Source organism: Pecten maximus, chromosome 3 (genome assembly GCF_902652985.1).
Source record: "Pecten maximus chromosome 3, xPecMax1.1, whole genome shotgun sequence".
In the NCBI taxonomy this organism is placed as follows: domain Eukaryota; kingdom Metazoa; phylum Mollusca; class Bivalvia; order Pectinida; family Pectinidae; genus Pecten; species Pecten maximus.
The window spans coordinates 13,297,664-13,312,712 of NC_047017.1; the positions used below are offsets into that span (position 1 = coordinate 13,297,664).

The 15,049-nt window shown below is 35.0% G+C and overlaps 1 protein-coding gene across 1 annotated transcript; it reads right to left on the bottom strand.

The window, feature by feature from the left end:
* Positions 1 to 2,521: 2,521 nt before the first annotated feature.
* Positions 2,522 to 14,042, bottom strand: LOC117323256 (cell growth regulator with RING finger domain protein 1-like). The gene is made up of 6 exons (XM_033878359.1): positions 13,926 to 14,042; positions 10,735 to 10,874; positions 9,479 to 9,653; positions 7,887 to 8,043; positions 5,461 to 5,568; positions 2,522 to 5,141 (listed from the first exon to the last, which is right to left on the bottom strand). The coding sequence occupies exons 1-6, from the start codon at positions 14,033 to 14,035 to the stop codon at positions 4,416 to 4,418; spliced, it is 1,416 nt and encodes a 471-aa protein (XP_033734250.1). The 5' UTR covers positions 14,036 to 14,042; the 3' UTR covers positions 2,522 to 4,415.
* Positions 14,043 to 15,049: the final 1,007 nt, after the last annotated feature.

Genomic DNA, 15,049 nt, shown 5'->3' on the forward strand with positions numbered 1-15,049 from the left:
GATCTTGTCTGTATCTCAAGTATCTGTTCTTTAAGTAACCGATTTTCTTCCCTAACATCTTCTCGTTCTTTTTCAACTTTACTGATTCTCTCTTCCAGTATAGAATGATCAAAGTCGACACCCTCTAACTTTTCGCTGTGAACTCGAAGTTCATGCTTAACCTCCAATAATGATCCCTCCATCTTACTGAATTTTCCTTCTTAAACTGTCATTATAAACGTTAGTGACTTTCCCAGGATAAAATGTGTCCGAATAAGCTACAGCAACTGTCTGATTTGTTTTAAATTCAAAAAGTGTTCGATCGAAAGGTGAAATGGCGACTACATGTCGACATCAGGGTAGTCGCCATCACAGGCGCTTGCATAGAAAATATGACTTTAAATTTTTGTTTTGATATGACAGTGGTATGTGTAATCTGTTAAGCTTAAAAGATTACACATACCACTGTCATATCAAAAAAATAATTTAAAGTCATATTTTCTATGCAAGCGCCTGTGGTCGCCATCAGAGTCTGATAACTAACTCAGTGTCGCTATCACAAACGCGTTTGACATTTTTTTTTGACTTTGCAGCGTTTTACTGCACGTCACGTTTTGATTTTGGGCTTTCTTTGCGTTAAAATATCCTGACCACAGTTTTGTACATTTAACTTTTTCTGTGTTCTGTTTTCAACCTTTTTCAGTATAATTAACCTGTGAGATAGCATGAATTCATCTCTTTCCTCCTTTCTTCGAATTTGAAACACATGACTACCAGAAGCTATATCAGAATCTGGAGTATTTTAACCACATTCAGTTATGATACACTTTAAATTTGAAATAGGTTCCGGCACTGTGAAGGATTTTCCTCCAGATGAAAATTGTGAAAAAAGACTTGTCAGAAGGAACAACCTTCCTATAGTTTAGTTGACAGTTCAGAGCATCCATCTTAGAATTGTCAAGAATATTGTTTAGATTTGTTGTAACTGTGTCCATGGTTTCCCAAAGTCCGCCCCATTGTTGAATATCACGGTTTAATTTCAAAATGTCATTTATCTTTCGATGCTCTGTATTGTGTACTGCTTTTTGTTTTTGTTTAAGTTCAGCGTGTTTTACTTTGAGTTCAGCTTTTTTCCTTTTAAATTCTAACAACATGGTTGGTGCAGATATTCTGGCCATATCTAAAATCTCATCTTTTTTCCCTTTTTCCATATTATCTAACCATTTTAAAGTTTTATTATTTGTAAATAATATCATTCCTTCCAAAGCAATAGTATTTGCATTTGGTTTCTCTCTCTGAAGTCTATCCAGATTCGCAAAATCACGCTCGGACACAATATTTGTTACAGAAGAAGATTGTTCCTTCAAAGAAGAAAAGTTTGGTACAGAGTCGCGATGAAACTTACCACCAAGCTGTCTGTTTATAATAATCAGAAAATTGGTATATAAAATCTATATTATTTCTATAGCGAGGACGTCTAATTCCTCATCATGGTTGGAGAACAGACATTCATATACACTATCCTTTAAAGTAAAATCAGGAAACGGTGCAACAAATCGGAGGAATCCTTCGAAAAATGTTCAAAATAAGACATGTCATTTAAACCAGAGACATATATACACATGTGTATATATGTCTCTGTTTAAACCTAGCATTTGCTTGGTCGATTCAATTTGACGCCCTATCGGCCATAAGTTTGTCAATAATTTCTAATGCTCGACATCCAGCAATGACAACATTATTTGGAAGGTATGCAGCAACAGCTGAAACAAGTTTATTTTGTTTATCACCGAAGTACGAGTCAATGAATTCTTCAATATCTTTCCGATGATAAAATACGGAAGCTGTCATAGAAAATACAAAAAATGTATCACATTGATACGGTGTCCATAAAATAAGGTTATTTTTAAATCTTTCGGAACTTCAAGGTTATCGAGAAATGTTTTAAAAAGGAGACCATAGCCTGACTTTTCGTCAGCTCCCAGAACACAAAGTTTTGACGAGGCACGAATAAAATCTGAAGTATTGAAGTACGCAAAATCAGACGGAGAGTCTGAATTTGCATTATTGTGTAATCATTGCTAAATCTTTAGATGGCAACTTCTCAATAACCAAGAGGCCCTACATTCAAAGTCACATGGGTCAAATAGGCTTCAATTTCAACAATTAGGCCAATCAATAGCATGGTTGAATGAATAAACCTTGCCTACTCTGATATTGGGCCTCTTGTTAGCTTTAAAAGCCTTTAGGTCTTTTGTATAAGAAGGTGAAAAGCCCATCAAAAGTCTTTCAATTAAGTTGTTGGAAAAGGTATGAAGATGTTTCATTAGCATCTTTTAGGTCAAAAATACAATATGGCCATCATGACATCATACCGTGAAGGTAACTCAAAAACCCTTGAATTGACAGGGTTCAAGCAATTTTATCATTTGTAGAATATCTTTGGGGCTACCATTTTGCCATGCCATGATAATACAAAATATGTCTGATTAAAAGGCTTGCTAAGGGTCAAAGTTTGTCTATAGAAAATCTTTATTTAGAAAAAAAAAAAGTTTTAAATGGCCATAACTCAAAAAGTATTCATTATACAGAGGTCATGTACTTATATTATTGGTAGATATGGGGCTAACTTTTTCTTATCAAAGTTTGAAGGTCAGAGGTCAATCAAAAAAGGTTGCTGTGAAGCCAAAAGTCTCCAAATTTTCAACTTTTTATTTCTTTTTGCAATTTTTTATGTATATCGATGCAAAATGTCATTACAAGTCAACTTCTCCAAAACCAAGAGGCCCAGAGACCTAATATTAGGTCTGTAGCATGCCTGGATAAAGCACTATAAAGTATGTTAACAGAAATAACCTTGACTTTCATTCAAGTTCACAGGTCTCAAATAGCTTAAAACTTTAAACTGCATCTTCTCAATAACCAAGAGCCCCAAAGACCAGATATTAGGTCTATAGCAAGCTAGGATGTAGGACTACAAAGTCTGTTGATATGGATGACCTTCATTCAAGGTCATTAAGGTCATTTCTGCCTTAAGTTTGTCAAAGGTGCGAAAAGTCAGTCAAACAGCTGTATGTGGTAGAGGAGGGTGTTTGAAATTGAAGTATTGAATAATACAGCTTCTACTGTATAAACACCAACAGGCATAAGCATGTCATAGAAGCCAAATTCAGTCAAACCTCGCTTTCTTGAGTTAAATGGAATCATGAAATTTTTTTGAAATATCTGAAGTAATCAAGGTCATTGAGTATATTACTGTATTTACCTGTTAATTTTCGCCTCCGTTTAATTTTCGCCATTTTCGCCCTTTGAAGATAGGGCGAATTTAAGATGAAGACGAAAATTTCAAGCTGAGTTGAAGGATTTATAAACCATAGTACAAGTGTAGTCAGATCACAAAATTACCCTCTTACTTTTTAACTGTAAAATCACGTACTAGGCTTAGCATTTTCAATTAAAAACGATACATACTAAGTTATTTTAAAAATTCAGTCATTTTTTTTTAAAATTATGTAGTCCAGTCATGATAAAAATGAAACACAGAGTGGCATCAAATTCCTGCCATGGAAAAGACTAATTTGATGAGTTCACCGTCGCTTAATTGTGGCTTTCATTCATGTACATGTATGTACATGTGAACAAGAGAAAACACTGGTCAGTCATTAGTCACGGTGCGGTTAACTTACAATTGATCGTGTTTGCTTAAAATCACCAATGCATACCTGATATTACTTGAATTAGCAGGGACTCAAGAAAATCTGAGCACAGGTAACCGTTCTTTGCTTGACACCTGATCACATTTTACATCTCATGCTGGTAAGACAATCGGGGAACTCGATAAGTCCCGAGTGGTCCGAGTGCAACTTGTATTGAGAATTCCGAACGTAATTTTTCGATTTTACAAACGAGGAAAAGGATATTTCTGGAAAACCATTTAGGGCGAATTTAAAACAGGGCGAATATGTTTTGTGTTGCTCAAGGGCGAAAATAACCTGGGCCGAAAATTACCAGGTATACAGTAATATTTTACATAGAAGTTTTAGTCAGAACTGAATGATTACTTTGTCTTGAGCAGAGTCTTTGAGTCATCATAGTTTCAAGATAACAAGTTTGCCATTTGAGCGTAAAATCTGTGAAGAACATTTATAACATGAGGTACCTGAACATGGTATGGAAGAAAATTGAAATTCAGAAGTTAAAACTGGTTTTTGTTCCAATTTCTTGACCAGACTGTCTCAAAACATTCAATTTCAACACAGAACTGTTCCATGTTCATAAAGGAATATATTTTGCTCTCAACATCACTTAAATAACTTTTTAAGAATTTATTTTTTAATGATTGGCTATTGATCAACTCCAATTACATTTACTTTTTAAGTTATAACTCATGAAAAAAAAAATCAAGCCAGAACTTCATACACTCACAAATACATGTATTAGGAAAACCCAAAGAATGTGTTGAGTTTGCTATTTATTCTTTCCCACATACTACCATGGGCTGAAGAGATTTCGGAATCTGTGAGCGTGTCCTCCACTGTTTCTATATTCTCCATGTTACTCCCACGGACACGGAAGTATGACTCGATGTAGCCCCTACATATGGGGCATCTATCTATCTGCCTAAAACATGACTGACACACACAGGCATGACGACAAGGCAGTAGTGCAAAAGCTAAAAGTTCTGCCTGACATACAATACACTCTTCTTCATCTTGATCACTATTACTGAAATCTCGACTTGGATGACCATTTTGCGACAAAAGAGTGTCCTGACACTCGGATCTGCTTGCGACTCCTTGAAGCTTTTGTCCATCACATAATTTGTTTCCTGATTCTGAGATAAACACTGGATCTGTGCCAACTGTTGCCTCCCTGTAACATTCTGCACACAAATCTTTATACATGACTGTTGTTTTTTCACACTTTGAACAAGTACCTGGCACATTTTCATCACTGGCAGCATCACTTGAATGAACATAGGCCTCATTTTCTCTAGACAGCACTTGACTTTGCTGAACAGAGTCAGGATGCTGTGGTTTATCTGTTTCTTCCATTTGACTGGAAGAATGTGGATCAGTTGTAGATCTTTTGTTGGATTGAGTGATGGGCTGTGATGATGTATGATTTGTCTGGGACTCTGGTGAGGTGGATATGAACAGGGGCTACAAAAACAGCAACAGTTTATCGATTGGCAGATTTGATATGACAATGGAAATTTCCATTATGAATTCATCTATATCTTAACAAAGCAAAGCTAGCTGTTTGAAGTTATCTTATCAAATGATACTTACATGAAGTCAAGGTAAGGAAATGCCCCAGTTTTGATAATCAAAATCACCATTGTAAGAGTGCGCAAGTAAATTTTGATATAATTCATCTAATGGGAAACTATTTACAAAACAAGATACCTGGAAATGTTCTTATCAAACAGATTTTATCAAACAGATTTTACTATATGTAACAAGAGAGGAAATATTTTACCTGCAATGTAAATACACCTTGGTTAGAGGTTTTCATGTACTGGCTCAGGATATGAGAATCCTGCTGGCAAATGTTGTCCTTTAGGTGAATTATACTGAACACAGCAACCTGACAAAGCATGAAAGTGTAAAAAAGTTAAATAAATGCATTGTACGGGGAATCTCATCAGTCTGAAAAATGTAGATTTCAGCAAGGATTATTGTATCTCCTTACCAGTCTACCTTGGCAGTCCGGTGGACATCATCTAATATACCATAATGTTTTACCTTGAAACATTTTGGAAAGAAAATGAAATACATGTACAGTAAATCTCGAATACAAGGAACTCAGTTTGGACAAATTTTCACATATAACAAATAAAAAACCAACCCATCCTCGACTGCAGCACTATATCAAATTAGTGATAAAAGCACTTGTACAACGAATGCTACACCATGAATTTTTTTTCATAACATGAATTTTACCTGGAAGAAGTTTGTTTAAGCGGCTGACCTTTCAACTTTACCACGAGCGACACTTTGCGTGACCCCTGCCTATCTAGCATGAGGGCGCAGGTTTACAGGTGATGATACCTTGATTGCTAATAATTAAGAGATGTCCAGTCGCAATTAAATAATCAAAATGCTTAGTTAACACGTTATTTGACAATACATGGATTATTTCTTAGTATGAGTACTGATATCGCATGTTATACATTGTCTGGGCTTAAAGTTGCTATCAGCTGTCTCGTGTGTGATGTATTTTTCAATGTAAAAAACTGAGCCAACGTTTAAATGTGTGGCATATTATGATTTTTCTGTCACAGAGGTACTGCAAAGATCACACACATAACCCATTACCCTGGAAAAAAAAGTCTTAACAGTTTTCCAATGTTGATTGCTGTGAGCTGGTGCCAAATACCACAAACTTTCAATGGAGTTTCCCGGAAAAAAATCTTACTTTACGTTCTTCATTTGACAAGTTCGGACTATTCGAAATAGGTTCAGCTATAAACAATCAGAGTTCAAACAAAAACTTACTAGAAAATCATTGTTTTTTTTTTATTAGAAAGAATATGTGTTCGAACTCTGCCGAATAAACTGACCAGAGGTTTACCATATCTAGACCACTACTATTCAATAAACACGTATAGTGAAATTTGCATCAATTTTTATTTCCATTCGTTCTATCTAAACAATGAACTACTCGTATAACGAATTAAATTTCCATGTCCCTTGAAGTTTGTTATAAACGAGTTTTACTGTAACGATGTTAAAATTTTTTATTACCAGTATCCTTATTATCGATTTCTTTTGAAACTTCATAGATGAAGCCAATCATCATATAATTTGTCTGTTATCAAGTGAATTTGTGCATGTTATATCTTAACATATGTGCAATGTACATATAGACAATGACGTTACATCATCATTGTACACAGTGCAACAAAATGTCTGCCTCTGTTTGATTTTGCCTCTACATTTTGAACGTAAACCTGTCAAAATGTAAGTTTGCTGAATCGTATGATAAAAAGTACTGTATATTGCCTAATAAGGGTGCAGGGCGAGGGTAATTGACAGTGTTGGCACCCTTACTATGATTTGTTATTCTGAAGGTTTATGAAACAGACTATACCTTATAGCAGATTACCCAAGGCTGTGGAAACGGTAAAATATTTAGTCTTAAAAATATTCCAGATGAAGATATCTTTTCATTATCATATATTAAGCTTAAACATCACTTGAGTTCCACCATTGAACTTGTTTGTGTTCTATTTATAGACACAGGTGATTACCCAGATCATATCAGCCATTGTTTTCTTTGACTTAATAATTGATTTACAATGTCTTTTACTAGCTTTCTGTTCTTAACAACATTTAGTTAACAACAAGAATTAAGTCTTTTACTTGGATCTTCAAATAAATATGGTAGTTATTGATAAGTAATTTGTATGTGTGTTAAGCATTAGTTTCGGGCACACTTTGTACTGACATCTGTATGAAGAGACAAAATGTGGCGAAAACTTTTGTTCCAGTGACTGAATTTGCTGAAGAATATTGAACACATACAGTAGCAAAACATTTCACATTTGAACACCATTTTGACACTCAGTCAAAGATTTTTTCTTGGAAAAAAGGTAGGGGCGCCCTTATTAGGTCATATACGGTATCTTAATTTTCATTTTATGTAAGATTTTATGAAACTCGTCTTGCACGGCTAACAAAAACAAGATTTCCTAAGACTTGTTTCCTAAAATCTCATATGAAATGAAAACTCATTCAAAATACTATGTTTACTGTTTATATCCGACACAAACTATTTCAATATTTATATAATTATTCATTGATAGGTCACTTTCAAATAAAGTACTATTAAGCTGTAGCTAGGGTGTGTAGTTGTAGATTCTGGGTCGTACTATGTAAATATATGTACCTTAATTCACTTACAATTTTAGGATTTGTAGAATTGTTCTCTTCTGAAGATCCTGGTAGGTAGGTGATGACCATGGCTGGATATTTCTTCCTTGGAAGCTCCCCCAGGGCATCAGCTGACATCTCCTCTGGACATTGAAAGTGTTCATGTCTCGAGTCACAGGGATTCAGTCTTTTTAAATTACAGGACACAAAGCATGTCAGACTCAATTTATCAATTACAATCATAAGATCTAGGGCAAAATGGAATGAGGAAAGAGAAAAACCTACATCTTACTTCCTTAATTTAGAAAACAGAAATATCACTTCAAAAATTACACTGAAAATTCAGAAAGACAAAGAGGCCCATGGGCCTTAACAGTCACCTGAGTTTTAATATATTTTAGCATATTTGACCCCTGTGACCTTGAATGAAGGTCAAGGTCATCCATTTGAACCGTGTTGCCCTTCAACATAGCATGCTACAGACCTAATATTAGGTCTCGGGGCCCTTTGGTTATCAAAACAAGTCGTTTAAAGATTTTAGCATATTTGACCCCTGTGACCTTGAATGAAGGTCAAGGTGATCCATTTAAACAAACTTTGCAGCCCTTTATTCCAGTATACTACAAACCTAATATTGGATTTCTCAGCCTTTTGGTTATCAAGAAGAAGTCATTTAAAGATTTTAGCATATTTGACTTCTGTGACCTTGAATGAAGGTCAAGGTCATCCATTTGAACAAACTTGGTAGCCCTTCGGGTAGTTGAGCTAATAATGGTGTCTCATGTGAAAAGATGATGTGATTGTTTTTGATTATTTTGATAAATTTGATTTCAAAATCCATTCAGGCATTCAGGACTAGTAGGAATTTAAAGGATTAATCTCAATTTCCCCTACTGGGCCCCGCCCCTTCAGCCCCAGAGGAGCTACACCCTCTGTTTATGCTTTTGATCCCCTTTGCGCAATAATGCTCCAGATTTTATTTCATCAAAATCCATTCAGGCGTTCAGGACCAGCAGGGATTTAAAGGATTAACCGCAATTTCCCCTACTGGGCCCCGCCGCTTCAGCCCCAGGGGAGACAGATCCTCTGTTTATGCATTTGATCCCCTTTGCGCAATAATTGGCCAAATTAAATTTCATCAAAATCCATTCAAGTGTTCAGGATTAGTAGGGATTTAAAAGGTTAACCTCAATTTCCCCTCCTGGGCCCTGCCCCTCAGACCCCATAGGAATCACATCCTCTGTTTATACAACATTTGATCCCCTTTGCCCAATGATGCTCCAGAGTAAATTTCATCAATACCAATTCAGGCGTTCATGACTAGTAGGGATTTAAAGGAAATGTTGACGGATGCCTGACAGATAACGGCACTGCACCATGGCATAAGCTCACCGGCCCGTCAGGCATGTTACCAGGAGATATATGTGAATGCAGTTCGACAGCATTAATGTTCAACGAATTCGACAAGAATCACCAAAACCTTGGTAGATTACCTTAAAGTTTGATAGCCTTCTGACATTTTGACACTAAAGAAGATTTTTGGATGACTACCGAATATTAAAGTGCAACTGGTGTTTGATTCAAATGAATTGAACATTGTCACAAAAAGGAAAATGTCTTACTCTTTGTTTTCATTACGGAATAGAATATATCCTTCCAGCCAGGACTTTGCACGTAGATGAAGTAAGATGTGTTGCCATGGTGCCTGCATAGCCTTGTGGAACTCCTCTAGGTCTATCCCCCAATACACTTGTAAAATACATTTCTTCAGTAAAGAAAGTTGGATGTGAAGTCCATCTGAGTCATAAAAAGTAAGTAAACATTTATACAGGTCACAAAATAATAATACAATTAAACACTGGTGTTTGATAAAATGTTAGAGAGAATTTTTTAATTCTGTGTCTCAAAAATTCTTGATAGGAAAATATAACAAGAGGTCCAAGGGCCTTAACAGTCATCTGACTCTAAAGATCCTTGTACAATTGTATACATACTCAGTGGCAAGTATAGTGGCACTGTAATGGCCATAGTGGCTATTGTGAAATTCAATTCTGTTTCACAAAAGTTGTAATCAATTAAGGCATAAAGATTGAAGGAGTAGAATTTTAAAGCAAAATTTTGGCTAAGCTCCTCTTTTGGAGCCTCACCCCTTTCTCCCCAGGGGCCTCACAAGCCTCATTTATAAAAATTATGATTGCTGTCCCCTTATGATGTTTCAAACCAAATTTGGTTGTAATCCATTAAGGAGTAGCATTTTAAAGCAAAATTTTGTCTAAGTTCCCCTTTTGGGGCCTCACCCCTCTGTCCCAAGGGGTCACACTAGCCTCGTTTATATAAAATATGATTTCCCTCCCCCAAAATGTAGTTTATGGAACTAGAGCACAGATCAAGATATGGTTTTAATTTGATTGTTGTCCTTGTTAATCTCTATTCCAAACTTGAGGATCACTTTCATGTGCTTTAGCAATTCTTTTTTCTTCTTCTTTACAATGTAAATCCAAAATAGCATCATAAATTTGATTTTCCATGGTTATATATAAATTCAACATGCATATTGTGTTGAGAATATTCCCCATTGTTTATAAATCTTCAAAATCTTGTCCAGTACAAGGACACTTGTATGTAAAATTGGGCTAGTGAACTGGATCTTGTATAACAAATGCTCAATAACTAAAGGATATTTCCAAAGGAAAAAAGGAAAGCATCAATTAGGCAAATTAAAATATATTTGTATGCCTCTTTTAATTCCAGAAATGCTTTCCAATGAAAATGAGTTAATCAAAGCATTTTCCAAACTTAAATGTCAAAAATGTCTTGCTAATTTAGTTTATAAGTAGCTATGGAGCCAGGAGGGTTAGAAAGTCTCAAACAAACTCACCTTTGAGGCTGCTCAATTCACCTGGCCAAATTTTCACAGAAAATGGGTTTACCATGTCAGTAACACATCTTTCAACTGCAAGGTTGACTTGTTGCACTGATGTTGAATTAAGATTCATGAAAATATTTTCGTTGTTCAATCTGGAAAACAACATTATACAATACATCATTAAAATCAAATAAATCATCTACTGACAGTGATCACCTTCCTTTCTTTAAATCATTCTTGTAAATGCCTTTAATGGTTCAATTTAGATATTTAAGGCAGTAGTATAATTCATAAACTCACATATTTCTTTTTTTATCAATTTGAACACCTGGTGGGCAACATTTATTTGATTTTGAGGTAATCCAACAGTCATGTTTTTTTTCTTCAGTTTTAAATTTAATAGTTTGTATAGTATATGATGATACATTAGCAACTCTGTATCTTTACATAGCAACATTAAAGCTAGTAATAACAAGTATTTGACGATAAAATTGTCACAGAAAGAGACCAATAAATTGCTTCTATACAAAAACATTAAACATGATTATTTGAGAAAATCTTAATATCTGATTTCAACCTTAGGTTTTATTTCAAATTTAGATTGTGTGAATTTTGCTAAGGGAAAGTTACTGACTTGCAAAACCTGTAATTTACCCTTAATTAACCCATGGCCATCTGCCATCCTCAATATACAATCAAATTCTTAATTCATTTTTTATTATTATATTTTCTCTAAAAACTGCATAACTGGCTTTTATACTACACATATATAGAAATATATATATATATATATACTGCCCCCAATTCATTATATTATGTTTTGTGTATTTATTTCTTATGTCGATCTTAGCTTAGGATCGCTCAAACTTTGGGGTCGCCCCATCTGAACAGTCTTAGCAGGGCCACCTGCTATTTAGCTAACAGCTGCTTACTATATGTGGCTTGAGATTGCTCAAGTTAAAGAGATCTCTCCTTTCTTTATACAGTCATAGATATTTAAGCTTGTGATCACTCAAGCTCAGGGGTTGCATGCCCAACTAGTATCACTAGTATTTTAACTGCTTAGGTGTATCTTTTCTTGCTGTGAGTTAAACTTATTAATATTGTAAGTAGTTTTGATGTAATCCATTAATATACATATTCATATATGTCAATGTATCAATTATGATAAGTGTATATACTTCTACTGATCTTGTCATGGGTTATGTTAACAATATCTGTGTATTTTTTTCCCATTTGTCAGTTGACTCCCCTCCCCCCCCCCCCCCCCCCCCCTCCCATAATTCATACATATAATGCACCAATCATAAGCACCATAGTAAAAACATCTACCGCACAAGTCATAATATTCAATTAATAATATTTTTTCTTATTAAAATTTCACAATTTCACACAACATATATATCTATATATTAGAACAAACAACTTAAATACATGTAAAAAAACATGTATAGTAATTATAAGTGTTAACGTTGTCATTCCTCAGTTTCATGTATGTATATATGCATGTATATATGTACGCACGTATGTATGTACGTATGCATGCACGCATGCATGTACGTATGCATGCATGCATGTATGTATGTATGCATACACACACACACACACACACACACATACATTTGTGTATACAAACATACCGTAATCAATGAAACCGTTGGAACCTGAATTTTTTCTCTCTCACTTTTGTAACATTATGTAACTTAAATGAAATGGTAACTCTAGTTTCTAATTTAACTCTTCTGAAATATGCACGCAATAGTCTCATGACAAGAGACAGGAATTTCATACAGCATTACATGTTAATATTTTGAAACAAATAATTTCACTGATAACTTCAATGTAAGCATATTCATTTTAAATTACATAGTACATATTTGTGTTGTGTAGGACTATGAACTTAGGTACCTATATGGTATTGTCTTAAAATTGCTTTGATTATGACCTTAGTTTTTCTTGATTTAAACTATATTTGAAGAAAAACACAATAAATGATATTTGGTCTTTTTGGTCCATTGCGTTCAGATTTGGGTGGTCATGATCAGTTACAGTCATTTACAAAATGTTGGGTCAATTTACCTGCACATGTGTTATCCTGTATGGTACATATGCAATTTGTCAATGCAACCTATCAAGTTTTTTTTAGAAAAAACTGGCAATAAACATCACAAAACCCCATCCATTTCCATGTCCACAATGTCCAAAATGTAGCTGAGATAACAAGGCTTTCTGTGTCTGAATGAAATACCTGCAGACCACCACATGCATGCATGCATGAGCGCACCATCATATAGCTCAGAAGTCACCTATTGACAGGTACATGTACAAATTAATTATGACTCTCGGTACATACAAAGCCTAGTCCCCTCAGCTACTGTTTTAGATATTATGGACAAGGAACTGAACATGGTTTTATGATGTTTTCGCCAGTTTTACCCAAAAAACTTGATAGGTTTGACATATTACATAAGTTCAGAATAACACGTGCAGATAAGATAACAATTAATCTTTTATGAAACGAGAATACTGCACACCCATGAACACCGACAAAGAATTGATATTTTTTTTACTGAAAACGACAATTTTCACTTTTGCCAACATTTTCTTATTTATTTATCAACTAGTACTATTAACGTCGATGAATAACTAATTTTGTGTGAGAAAGTTTCTATGCATGTTTTCTGAGTAACCTGTTTTACCTGACAGGTCGGGGAGAAGTCCTGATTTCACTATTGTAGTGGTATTCCACTATAATAGCTATATATGTATATTTGACAAAAAGCGAGAGTTATGGTCGTAGGTGCTCTTATAAAGCTAAGAAGAAAACAATTTCTGAATCGAAGGCACATAGGCTTGTAGCAGTAAAACAATGCATATTCAAGGAGAACGGGGATTTCCTCTAGAGGGTAGGCGTTGACCTAGATTTTCTATCTTTTAGTATTTATAAGGCCAATGTACGATATATTTTTTTTTACAAATTAAGCATGCGGTTGTAATACAATAATTTACTCGTCTATAATGTAACATTTAAATTAAAAATATCATAATCATGCCCACAAGTGCATGTGGTACAATCTGCTGTCGGACGACTGTACAAAGTCAAAGTGCGCCCGTCAAAGTGTGCAGCGACGTCACGTGAGATGTCAAATATTTGCAATCAGAAATCGAAACAATGAACGTTGTTTTACCTCTACTGTCCTCACCTTAAAATGAACACGACCATAACAATGAAACATACGACTACAGTTAGAACGGAGTAGAAACTTGAATAATCTGCAAACCAAAAGAGCATTACTGACAGCTCGTCTGCCATATTGTTATTATTTTTCACCTCCTTTTATTGAAGAGTTCCACTACATCGTGACAAGTTATTTATTTCTTAGCTCTATCAAGTCATCTTGATTATGTTTAAAAAACATTTGATTTTCACATTAACGATCCTTAAACGTATATTGACTGTTATTTGTAGAAAAACAAGGCTATTAAAATCATATTTCGACAGAATTTTGCCATTGCACAAGAATAGATGAGACTTTCTCTGATTGGTCAATAATATCGACCTTTTACCGTACGTGTACGTGTTGTATTTTTTCATTGGTTAAATGTATATCATGTGAATTCCGATTGGTTGTCTTTTTCTGTAAGCGTACGTACCGAGTAACAAAGGATCGTTGGACGGTAAGGAGCTCGGAGAGGTGAATGTACATTTAAACGGTTCTAAATCGTGGGAAATGGCTCACAACATAGACTCCTACATTGTTCACAAACTGAACGACATGAGAGTAAATCGAGTAATGTGTGATCTTGAACTGGTGGCTGAAGATGGAGCATGTGTGTTGGTACACAGTGCCGTATGGGTAGCAGCATTTGAAGACCCTTCCTGTCTGAGAGAAATGGGCAAGGAGTATACATTAGCATCAAATCAATTGGATATATTTGGTGTTAGTGGAAGTGTACTGGTAAAAGTTGTAGAATTCATATACGGAAATATAGTGAAACCTACTGATAAATTAAAAGGAGCTCTTGAAAAATTTGGGTTGAAGGACTGGTCGAAATATTTACCTGCTTCAAAGTATCCCAGGGAAACAAAATACAGAGAAGAGAAATCCAAAACAAAGGAAAACATAATATCTAATACAAATGTTCACAGCAGTTGTATTACGCCTACCATATCAACATCAGTTGAAGTCAAGGTTGAAAAAGATTATGACAATATGCACACGGAAGGCAACTACACTCAGGAACAACTAGGAGATGGAAAAAGGAAGTTCAGTGAAATGGATAGGCCAGAGGAAACATCTCTTTCAGAATGTGAAAACAAAGAACT

What these genes read in the sequence shown, in the direction of transcription:
- LOC117323256 (XM_033878359.1), bottom strand. Translation starts at nt 14,035, where the DNA reads ATGGCAGACGAGCTGTCAGTAATGCTCTTTTGGTTTGCAGATTATTCA. An exon ending in ATGGTCGTGTTCATTTTAAG is followed by an intron (nt 10,875 to 13,925) that starts GTGAGGACAGTA and finishes GTTGTTTTCCAG; the next exon opens with ATTGAACAACGAAAATATTT. An exon ending in ATTCTACAAATCCTAAAATT is followed by an intron (nt 5,569 to 7,886) that starts GTAAGTGAATTA and finishes ATGCTTTGTCAG; the next exon opens with GTTGCTGTGTTCAGTATAAT.